The 12,391-nt window shown below is 40.5% G+C and overlaps 1 protein-coding gene across 4 annotated transcripts in view; it reads right to left on the bottom strand.

Annotated features, from left to right (window-relative positions):
* Positions 1-12,391, bottom strand: part of UBE3D (ubiquitin protein ligase E3D) — a 180,791-nt gene that overhangs the window by 137,803 nt on the left and 30,597 nt on the right. For all 4 annotated transcript variants that reach the window (XM_084753453.1, XM_084753454.1, XM_084753451.1 and 1 more), the window contains exons 6-8: positions 7,194-7,263; positions 4,366-4,474; positions 1,624-1,787 (exon numbers count right to left, since the gene is read on the bottom strand). In XM_084753453.1, the coding sequence (XP_084609579.1) occupies positions 1,624-1,787; positions 4,366-4,474; positions 7,194-7,263 (343 nt within the window). The remainder of the gene's footprint in view (positions 1-1,623; positions 1,788-4,365; positions 4,475-7,193; positions 7,264-12,391) is intronic.

Here is a 12,391-nt window from a genome sequence, read left to right as displayed (position 1 = left end):
ATAAAATGACACAGCATGGGGGGGGGGAACATAAAGAAACATAATTTAAAAATAATAGCTTGATAAGTTTTTAAAGCAAACACAGCAGTATCAATATGAAGCAGTCAATGGAAAAGAAACAAATCTCCTGTTGATGAAGTATGCAACCAGGCAAATGGCCATGCCACAAGCACACACTTCATAATATACTTTCAAATTATAAAATGCAAAACTTGACATTAGAACCACAAATGGTGATTTCTATAATATAATATTTAAAACACCTTTTTCAAGTCTATGTTTCAAATAAGTAAAAAACACGAATAAAAGTGCTTTTAATAAATGATTACGTAAATCTAAATATATAATGGTACATACACACATCAACATAGAACAAAAACAAGGAGAAGCTCAAAATCCGACCAGAGCCCCAAGGCGTAAAACACGGAAGCACATTCTTGGCCATGCCTGAATATTATATAAGGACACGCAACAGAACCCTTAAAGTTTAGATGGCTTCATGTGGCAAAAATCTACGCCAGTCCTGATAAAGGTAGGGAAATGGGCAAGGCAGAAAACTCCAGGTCAGAATAGAAGTTTGCCCTGTCTTTCTATAAAACAATTAGAGATTATCCACGCAAAAGTGAATGCAAACAGGGACCAAATACACAACATTCCTTTTACTCGTGGAGAAAAACATGGCTTTCATAATTTATATATATTCAATTTTTCAGGTATTGAAATGTTTTATGACTTGTATTTCTTGAATAATAATAATAATAATAATAATAATAATAATAATAACAATAATAATAATAATATAAAAAGTACTGATTTTAAAAACCTGTCTTATTTATTGACAAAAAAAAATCTGGTATCTTTGTATTTCTAGCACACCTTTGACCAAACTCATCAGAGAGCAGAGGACAGTATAACTTTCCAACTGTCCAATTAGAATACTTGCTGTCTCCTGCTCTGCAGAACTTATTTATCAGACACAGCCTAGTGCTTTACTTCCTCCAAGTTTCCATTTACCACCACCTTAACTGAGGAACCTTCTTGCTTTTCAGTACAGAATTGCAACCGCCAAGGTGCCATTTACCTCGTTCGCTTCCACTTTTCTCTACTTAACCTGCTACATCCTAGACACCATCTTTAAAACTGGGGTCAAAATAGCACCTGCTCCACAAAGGCTGATTTAGCTTTAAGAGAGCTGGGTGCTCAAGATGTACACTGGGCACACACAGGGTCGCAGAAATCTTTTAATGTTTTCATTGTTTTGTTTCTTGTCTGCTTCCACATGTTACAAAGGCAAACTCATAGGCAGGGGCTGTTCACTCACTGCTTTCTCCTGAAAGCCTGCAACAACCTTTAGGCAGTCCCCACAGTTGCTGATGCTTGACTTAGCACCACAGCCATATGTGCAGAGAGCTGAGATTATAATAAAAAAGGCTAATTATTTTCAGGAAAGGCAAGTTCCCTGGATCATCTGTTATAACTCAATCTACTGCTTGCAAAGCCTGATATTTAGCAGTGTGAGTCCTAGCAGCGTCAAGTAGCATTTATCTCACTGATTTTTTACTGCCTTCGTGGAGACCACAGCTGAAGTGCAACATGGGACAGGAAAAACAAAAGCACACTTACGCTTCGTTCCTGCTTTTGATGCAGGGCTGGTACAGGACTTTGACGGCGTTCCAGGCAGAGTTGGAGTCAGCTTCCGGTGTATCTTCCAACAGTGGGAACTTCCTGACACACCTGGAACTTCTCAGAGGTTCAATCACCAAACTGTCTGAGTTTAAAATCCAGAGCTAAAGTATGGGAAGAGAAACCCAGAGGAGAATGTTGCTAATCGGTCTATGTTGTATATCACCACCACAAAAAGCCACAGAAAGGAACAGAAAAACATAATTGCGTATATGATGTGTGTCAGGTAGGCTTTTTACATTTTTTTTTACAATTTTATTTTATGCAGCATTATTTGGGAGAGCAACCATATAAAGTTAAAAAAAAAAACTTACTAGGAAAAAAGCATCTGCTATATAAATGACAATGTTATAAATAATCTGAAATATTTGGAGCTCCCAGATATCAGCGAGAGGCCAAACAATGTAAACAATGACAGGCAAAGCATAGAAAGAGAACGCAGACATGAGATGCCCAATAAAAATGCCTTTGGGGAGATAGGCATGGTGGCACACGCCTTTAATCCCAGCACTCAGGAGGCAGAGGCAGGCGGATCGCTGTGAGTTTGAGGCCACCCTGGTCTACAGAGTGAGTCCAGGACAGCCAAGGCTACACAGAGAAACCCTGTCTCGAAAAAACAAAAACAAACAAACAAACAAACAAACAAAAAAGGCAGGAAAAGGAAGGTGAGCTTATGAGTTTCCAGTACACTTCAGAGATAGAGCAAAGAGCTTCCCGGGCAAAGCAAAGCCTGCTGCACAGAGACATGTCTGTGCGGAAGGGGCAGCTGTGAGCCATAGCATCCAACTGTCAGCAGCTGTGAAGAGGTGCCCTGACCTGGTCAACAGGGTGTGTGGGCCACAAGCATGTCCACTAGAAGAGATAAACTCATACAGCTTACACATACATATACATATATATACACATATATATATTCCAATACTGTACTAAGACTTGATGAGCTGGGGTGGGTGGGAAAGGGGGGGGGGCTCCTCTTTTCTGAGAAACAGGGGAGGAGGAAAGGGGGAGAGAGAAGGAAGTTGGAACTAGGAGCAGAGGAGGGATGGGACTACAACCAGGATGCAAAGTGAATAAACAAATAAAAAGAAAATAATTTTTCAGAAAAAAAAAATAATGTATTGAGTTAGAAAGTCCTCTTCTAAAGAAAAACAAATGCCCGTGTAATGATTATTTTCTTGTAGCACTGTCTTCAGTGGCCATACAGTGGAATTCTGGTCACTAAGGAATAGAGTCCAGTCCACATTTACACAACAGGAAACAGTCATCATTGTTACATGAAACTGTTACCAAACAGCTAATCAAGTAAAACTCAAATACCTGTGAGAATTCTTAGAAATAGCTGTATACGGATACATGTCTTATGCACAGACATAACAGACTGTTACCATGATGGGCTCTAGAAACCATGCCACAACTGGGCTCTTGGGGAGTGGATAGGATAGGGGAAACAGCACTTTAGGTTCTTCATATTGTCCGAATATAATTTTAAAATGTATCCTATCAAACTAAGAAAGGTAAAATTTCGATGTAATAAAATTAGATGATTTTTCAAATAGAAAAAAAAAACTTTTTTTCAACAGAAGAAAACTAAGGCTAGAAGAAATGTGGCTCGGGTGAAAAAGTGCTTGCAAGCAGGAAAAAAGACCCAAGTTCGATTTCCAGAGCCCATGTGAAAATCCGGGGATGGTAGCATGTAGCTGTCATGTCTGTGCTAGTAGGCAGAGACAGGTGGATCCCTGGGGCTCCCTGGCAACTTCAGTTGAATTAGGCTTTGTGAGAGATTATCAAAAAAAAAAAAAAAAAAAGAAAGAAAGAAAGAAAAAAAAAAAAGAAAAAAAGAAAGAAAGAAAAAAGTAGTAAGCAACTGAGGAAGACCTATGCATGGACCCCTGGCCTCCAGGCATGTGTGAGCTCATAGATGCATACACACACAAAGAAAAGAAACACCAATTCCAAACTGTGGTGATGCTGTCCATTTTCTATTACTGTGTGAGTTTCCTAGAGACATTTCAGTTCATTCAACCTTGAGCATCTAGTACAGTGCTTTTCAAATAAGAAGCACCCTGTATAAGTTAACTAGTTAAAGAAAAGAGATGCAGAGAAGAGTATGGTCCAGGCTGTTTGGGTTTCCAAATGAATGGGCAAGATTTACATCACTCTAAACAGAACTGGGATGATGCTGGCCTCTGCAGCACACAGAGGGGTACAGAGCCACCAGTGCTGGCCTCTTCTCCAAACTCACTATGTCTCAAAACCAAGCTGTCAGAGGCAGTCGAGACAGGATGGCAGAATTGTAATGCTAGGATCAACAAATGCAAGGAGAAGAAAGCAATACAGAGTAAGATGACATTGTCCACCACAGCCATTGCCAAGAACAAAACATTTTGGGCGTGAGCTTCTAAAGGATAAAAAAAAATTGGGTTTTCTTTCTGTCTGGACACCCAGAACTTAGGATGCAGGGGCACCTGGTCATGTGGCACTAGATGAAGTGAGCTTGGCTTATGGATTAACTGATATTAAAAGTTCCACTTATGGTCATCTTCCCGTTTCTAGACTTGAGAGGTAAGAAAATAGAATGATGGAAACTTAAAAAAAAAAAAAAAAAATGAGACCCTGGCTTACAAGCTCATAAAAAACAAACAAACAAAGAAAAAAAAAAAGGAGATGAAAAGATGTCCTTACCAAGATGTACACTTTGCCATCCTGATCTTGAATTGTGAATCTGAAAGTGCTTCTAGCAGAGGAGAGTTCCACCAGGCACTGGGCAATAACACTCTGAACAAACTGAGACCTGTTGGGACAGAAAGCAGTTGTCACACGCCTCTCATGACACTGACTAATGTTATAAATAAAGAAAAAAAATCCCAAACATTGGGTTTTAGCAATAAAGACTCAGGAGCCAAATGCTGGGATGAAAACCTGCTAGCTCAGAGAGGCAGAGAAAGCACCCAGTTTACGTTCCTGCTCAACTCATGTCTCTGAGGAAAGGAATCCAAAAAGCTCACTAGCTCAGCTGACAGCCCAGGAGGAAAAGGCCAAAACACCCAAGGCCAAAGGCTTGCTAACTCAAGGTGCAAAAAGCCAAAGGCCAAGGAGCTGGGGAGCTCAAGAGTTAGAGAGCTAAGAGCCAAAGAGCCAAAATCTCAAGAGTAAAGGCGAAGATCTAAAGGCGCCAAAGACCACTTCCACTTCTACACACTGTCTTAAATATCCTTCAACTCAGAGTCCCTCCTACTCTTTAATCCCTGTCAGCTGATTTCTTCCTCTGCCTCTTGACCTACATTTAACTTTATTAAATCCTCTGTACACAAAGCTCTTGGATTAAAGGTGTGTGCTGGGGCTGGCTGAGCCACACCATAATCACCTGTTTACGATAAACAAAGTTCTTAGATTAAAGGTGTGTGTTATGGTTGAACCACACCAAACCAAAGGTTTTAACAGCTCACAGTCTCAGAGTTCACAATGGGATCAAACTATCCTGTAACAAACTAACAAGATAAGGCAGGACTCGCAGGCTCCTGCAAGGCACTGATATCACATTCCAGGCTTTTCTGACCACCACCCATCCCTTTAAAGTATTTCCTAGTGTGTATTTTGGAATATTAGGATATATTTGTTCCAGTCTCCTTAAAATTCATCCTGCTATCATTAATATACTTCCATCCCAAACATAACTATCCCCCTGCGATAGTTACTACTGACCAACAACCTGACAATATGTAGAATCAAATGGGAGACAAACTTCCAGCCATGTCTATGAGGGAGTGTCTATGTTACAACAATTAAGATGAGAAGACCCATCTTCACTTTGGATGCCATTGGTCCATGCTCCAAGGTCCAGGACTGAATAAGGAGAGAGCAAGCGAGCACCAACATTTATCACCCTCTGCTTCCTCAACTGTGTACAGTGTCACCAGCTGCCTCAAGGTCCTGCCATCATAAGCACTGTATTCTTGAACTGTGAGCTAAGTTCTTCCTGAGTCCCTTGTACTAATTATTTTGTCATGGCAACAGGACAAGTCACTCATACACATCCTATCTGCTGAATTAAACCCCCCCCTCCCAACAATTCAACTTTGAATCATCTTATAGCACACTAGACAGTAAACGACTAAGGCAAGAAATTTCCTACCAAAGACAGTATCAATGACAATCTTTTCCATTTAACCTGCCTTAAGGGACAGTTCTAAGGTACAGAATCAACGCACATGTAGGATAAAATTCAAGTTTATGTTCAGGATGTTATAACTTCTGAACATCAACAATTAACACAAGTACTAATTTGCTTTCTGTTTTGATGTGATAAACTCCATGACCAAAAACCAACTGACGTGAGGAAAGGGCTTACTTAGCTTCTGCCTTACAGTCCATCACTGTCCAAGTCAGGGTTACTATGGCTGTGATAAAACATCACGACCTAAGCAACTTAAGGAGGACAGAGCTTATTGGTGGACACTTCTACATCATTGTTCATCGTCAAGTAAGTCATCGCAGGAACCCAAACAGGGCAGGAACTTGGAGGCAGGAGCTAATACAAAGACCATGAATGGGGTGCTGCTTTCTAGCTTACTCAGCCCCATTTCTTATAGAGCCCAGGACCACCAGCTCAGGGGTGGCACCACACACACACAATAGGCTAGGCCCTCCCCCATCAATCACTCATAAAGAAAATGCCTTACAGGCTGGCCTATCGCCCAGTCTTCTAGAGGCATTTCCTGATGTTCCTGATGTCTATAGCTTGGGTCCAGTTGACAAAATACTAATGAGCAGAACCATCAGGGGAAGCCGTGGCAGGAACTCAAGTCAGGGAGAGGCCATGGAGAAATGCTGCTGACTGGCTTGTTCCCCATGGCCTGCTCAGCCATGGCATGACATCTGTGACCAGCTGCTCAGGGGTGGTACCATCCACTGTGAGCTGGGCCCTCCCCACCAATCACCAGTCAAGAAAATGTTCTACAGACATGCCTCCAGGCTAATCTCAACTGAAGCTCCCCTTCCCTATGTGTTAAGTTGGCAAAAACCAACCAGCACAATACACTATAGATAATTTTTGTTTGTGAACAAATAGAGTAAAAGAAAACACTGACATATTCAAAGGCTAAGTACTGTTTTGTTGTTGTTGTTGTTGTTTTGATTTTTTTTATAGCAGGCATCCCATGAAACTGATCTCCATTTCCAGTTTTAAACGAGTCAATATTAAAACCAAAACTAATATTGAAAAGCCTAAGGCTGGCTAGGTTAGATGATCCTGGATATTCAGAACACAGAATCAGAAAAAAACAAAACAAAGCAAAACTGTTGCAATTATATTTATATGCATGCATTTGTCTATAGCACCACATAAGCAAGAAGACGGTCTTGAAATTGTGTATGAGTGTGGTTTGCTTCACCTGACAGCCACTCACAGGGCCTTTAAAAAGAAAATTCCTTTTCCAAACAGAGTGAGGAAGAGCTAAATGAGCAATTGTGCCTGTCCTTTACCACATTGCAAATTATACAATAATTTGTACCTTGGTATGGTAGGAAAACTTCCCCCGGATGGTTGGATAATTACCTCTGTCATGTAAAATTTAGTCGTTTCTATAAACAAAAAAAGAAAAAAAAGTTAAAACCTTCCCAATACACTGATATCATGTACATGATGGCCCTAAATTATGAACTTCCAAATGTATATGGTGAACTATTCAATTTATGGATAAAGCTGGATTGCAGCAAACATTTTCCAATGTGCTGAGTTGAAAGAAAAGGTACTTCATCTTTGTCAAAGAAAGCTCCAATGCTTCAGGCTACCTGGACTCTGTTCAGAATCTACACCATAAAGACCTTACACATGGGAAGTCAGGATCCCACAGCCTTAGCCCCAAATTAAGACCTTTGCTTCTTCAATTCTATGGACAAGCTACAAGTCAAAGAGTCACTAAGGGGGGAGGCTTGTTAGTTAGGGAACCTCAAAACAAAACACAGAGCTGTAATAGTGACATCATTATCTGCCTGGAATCCCACTGACTACATTTATGCACAGTCCTCACCAAATCTGATGTTATTTCTGTTTATTTAGCAGACTAGACATTTGGTAAATATTAATATAAACACAACCATCTCAGATTGCTTAACTATCCATTTAACGATTTACTCTCATTAGTAAGGAAGGAAATGCAGATATATATATATATATATAAACACATATATACATATATATTAGCATCGAACAAAATACTTTTAGATTATAAGTGTATCATGGTGTGTGCTTGTTGGAAAAGGACAGGTTTACTGATACATGGCTACCAGAATTGAAAATGATAGATTGCTGAGAGGTCTCCTAGCAACATTCTTAAAATGATATGTATAGTTTAACATTGTAACCAAATATTGACCACTTTATCTTAAAAGAAACTTGTAAAATATGTACCAAACTACAAAGACGGTCATACTAGTATAAACATACTGAATACAAGTTAAAAATATCTGAAAGCCGAAGAAAGTTATTTAGGCAACAGAATTTCCTTCATATTTTAACTTTTAAGCAGGTCAAATTAAAACCACAAGTAACTTAAAAAAATGGCGTATTCCTAAAGATAGCATTGTCCACTTATAATGATATCAGAAAGGAACTTTTTTAACATTTCAACTGACTTATGTAAGACACAGAAAAGTTAAAAATATAATCAATTAAAACCATGCACTGATTATTATATGTTGTTATGTATCTAGAAACCTGACCATGTGTTTTCTTCCACTTCTGTCAATTTCACCTTACTCTTTGAAGTCTTACTGTCACATGTAGACCTGGATCATTTAATGCCACATAGTGACCCTTTAGGTCTCAGCTGTTGGTCATCATTAACCCCAGAGCCCCTCAGCCAGTTTCATGCAATGGGTACTCATTAGCTGTCAACCCCACCCAGCCACCTGCTCTATCAATCTTTCTTGAGCTTTCCGGGGTCACTTTCTTCTTTCTGGGTACAGGTGGAATTTCTCTTAATAGGCAACAGCCCACAACGTATCACCCTGCTCCGCTTGCTTCTTTGTTGAGGGGGCATTCAGTCGCCATAAGGTCCTGGGGTTAACAGTTAGTTCTTTGTACACATTGACAATGTCATTCCTCTTCAAATTTCCATTACTGCTGCTTCTTTGAAGGGGATCTGTCATTTCTTTTCCCCCTTGGTTGCTTTTAAGATTTTTTTTTTCTTTGCCTTTCACTCTGCGGCATTACTTTGATGCACGTAGATACAGATTTCTTTTTATTTATCTTACTTGGGCCTCACCTCATTGGAATTCGCTGTGCCTCTTGAATCTGCAGATTGTTCATCATTTCTAAGAACTCTCAGCAACTCTTTGTTCGAACACAGCCTGTGCTGCATCCTTTTCCTCTTTTCACAAAGAAGTGTAATTAAACACACACTGGGTCGCCTCGTTCCACATCTTGCTCTATACTCCGCACATTACCTCTCTGCTTCTGTGTGCAGGGTTAAGACTCTCCTCATCTTTCTTCTGTTTATAATTCTTGATTCAACTTATATGCAGTCCTCTTATCAACAATGCCCTGAACTGCTAGTTTCAATTATAGAGCAGTACAGCCCTAAAGAGTCTATCACGGAGCTTTTCCAAACACACTGTTACATTCATTTTGTGTCCAGCCACCTTCAGTTCTATCTTTTACACTGTTAAATACACCAAGCGTGTTTTTACCACTTATATACGAGGTTACAATTCCAATAAGAAGTCTGCTTCCACTGCCAGCTCTTTGTGATCAGTCCTGTTAAAGTTGCGATGAATAAGAAATGTCCCCACGGGCTCATGCTGAAGGACAAAGGCCCAGCTGGTGGCAATATGCTGAGAAGTTGCAGAGTTTGGGAGGTGGTCCCTAGCTAGAGGAAATAGGTTTGTAGGGTAGTCTTGAGGGGGGTCTGTATCTTAGCTCTCACACCCCACTATTGGCTATGAGCTGAGCAGCCTCTACCACACAGACCCACTATGATAATGTCTTGTCTCTCTGCAGGTCCACACTCAAAGAGAGACAGGACTTTGTGTCCAGCCACCTTCAGATCTACCCTTTACCCTGCTGAATACGCCAACTATGTTTTCTAGTATATAAACGAGGTCCAGACAAGATGTCTGACACCAAGAGGCAAAATAAATTCTGCTTCTTTAAGTTCTTCTTCGGTATTTTAGTGACAGCTTCGGAAAACCATGATTGGGGTTGGGAGGGAGGGGGGGGGTCCCGGCTAACACATGTGCCTAATTGGCTTTGGTTATAGAACAAGCATTGTGCTTGAAAACTTATGTGTAAGAATCTGTTTTAGAATGAAAGGTTGGCTTCCAAAGATGAAAGACGTCTGACTTTGACAGCATTTAGTGGTGTTTCTAGTCCCAAGTAGACAACACTAAGTCAAGTGACTAAAGTTCCCACGGTGACCAGGACTGATGTCTACTATTCATTTCACCTCTACCTCCCATCACCTTGCTGGGAGGGGACACCCTTTAGAATCTCAGCTTCTTGTGCAGACAATGTTCTCCATTCTGTGTAGTCTTTGCATCTCTGTCTGAACTTTCCAAAGCCATCGAGGCAACTGTTCCTGAGAACCGGCACCTTGCCAGGAGGTATGGCTGGAGTTCTTTGCTGACTTTGCTCTGGTGCTAATTCCCTCATCTATGTCTCATTTCCCACACCCTCTATTCCTTCCTGTGTGTTATTCTAGACACTGTCCTGGCATCTTGCACTTCAGCTTGAAGAACTCAGGCTATTGGGATTTCCTGTGGAGCAGGTCTATTTATAACACTTTATCGGTGTATGTTTCTCTAGAAACATTTCTACTTTCTCTTCAATCTGGAAGAATAACTCTTGGTGGAGGCAGTACTCTTGGGTGATGACTTTTCCTGGCAGAACTTTGTGTGTCTTACTTTGATGTCACTTGAAGGTCACCGTTTTTTTTCTGAGACGTTCTCCTTGGTTGTGTTAGGAAGTCCCTGTGTGTGTTTGGTTTTCCTCTGCTCTTTTAGCCTTTCTCTCTCACTGCCTCTCAGCAGCTTTACACCATCTGGGGTTCACTTCAGTTCTTCTCATAAAAACTTCTTGTCTTCAAACCAAATTTCTCCCAGATTTCAATCAGCACTTTCAAATCTGTTTTACAACATCTTTTTCTCCATGCATTCTGAGGCTCCGTTTATGTATGTGTTGAAACACTTGATACTGTCCCCTAAGTCTTAGTTTCTATTGATTTGTTCTACTTATTTTTCCACTGTGTCATTTGGATTGGCTATTTTTTTCTTGATCAGTCTAAAATGTCAGTACTTTTCTTTTAATCTTCTATCTTCTCAAACCTGTGGCTTGGATCGTCTAGGATTTTTACTTTTCAGATACCATAGTTTTCAATTCTGAATTTATGTAATTGCTCTTTCTGTAGAATATAATATTTGCAATTATTCAAAGAGTTTTCTTTTAATTCTCTATTATTTATTATAGTTGTTTCAACAGATTAGCTTCCTAGTGTATATACTTATTCAGCACCTGTAAGTCCTTATTTTTCTTTTTCTTTCTTTCTTTCCTTTTTTTTTTTTTTTTTTTTTTTTTTTTTTCGAGACAGGGTTTCTCTGTTTAGCCTTGGCTGTCCTGGACTCACTTTGTAGTCCAGGCTGGCCTCAAACTCACAGCGATCCACCTGCCTCTGTCTCCCGAGTGCTGGGATTAAAGGCATGCGCCACCACGCCCGGCTCAAGTCTTTATTTTTCTTCACTCTTTTTCTGCTTTGAAGATCTGTGCAATACACTGCATTAACTACAAACTTTTGTTTTCATCTTGGTTTATCCATATGGTGGCAAATTAATTGGCTTAAATTTATACTCTGAAATAGGTCCACTGTATGTCTACAGTGTAGTCACTAACTCTGCTCAGTTCTTTAAAAGTTAAGTGTTACATTTATTTTCACGCTCGCACACACGCGCACACACACAAGTAAGAACAGCACATGTATGTGAAGGTCAGAGAACAATACATGGGCTTTCATTCTCTCATACTACCGTGTGCGTTCAGGAGATTGAACCCAGGCTGCCAGGCTTGGGTTGCCCACTGAACCACCCTGCCAGCCTTCTGCTCAGTTTTACAATGTCCATTCCACGTTCCTGAAGAGTATCCATGCACTTGCTTATGCTAACTCCTTACAACTATTTGGGGGAAGGTTCTGCTCAAACATTGAGAGCTAGCCATGTGTTTTACAAAAGTTACCTTCTGTGCCATGCAAGTCTCCAAAGGAGGAGAACAACATCCAGCTATGATGCCTACGAACCACACCAGCATGACACGATAGCCCTTAAGGCGCAGAACCATATGTTTATAGGTAACTAACAGCTCTCCCATTGGACTTAAGACCCAGTCAACAAAGAGGAAAGCCACCGTCTGGTACTGGAAACCAGGACAGCTACCCAGGGCTCGTGAAGCCATGGGTATTGGAGGAGAACCTACAACCAACACATATTACATGAGCATAATCCATAATCCATTCTAAATACTTGTCTTTACGCCTACAGGTAAGTGTAGCTCTCACACACCATCAAGGAAACATCTCTCTGAAAGCCTTAAGTTTTTAAAAAATATTATACAAAAGGGCTGTTTTCACGCTCAGGGAAGGAGGTGAAGAGGGAGGATATCCTCTCTAGTCTCTTTAGTGCATGTTTTCTTCTCTGCCCACTCCAGAAAAGAAACTACCAGTAA

This window comes from Acomys minous (genome assembly GCF_964271855.1).
Source record: "Acomys minous genome assembly, chromosome: 13".
Taxonomy (NCBI): Eukaryota; Metazoa; Chordata; class Mammalia; order Rodentia; family Muridae; genus Acomys; species Acomys minous.
This window is presented reverse-complemented; position numbering and strand designations above follow the sequence as displayed.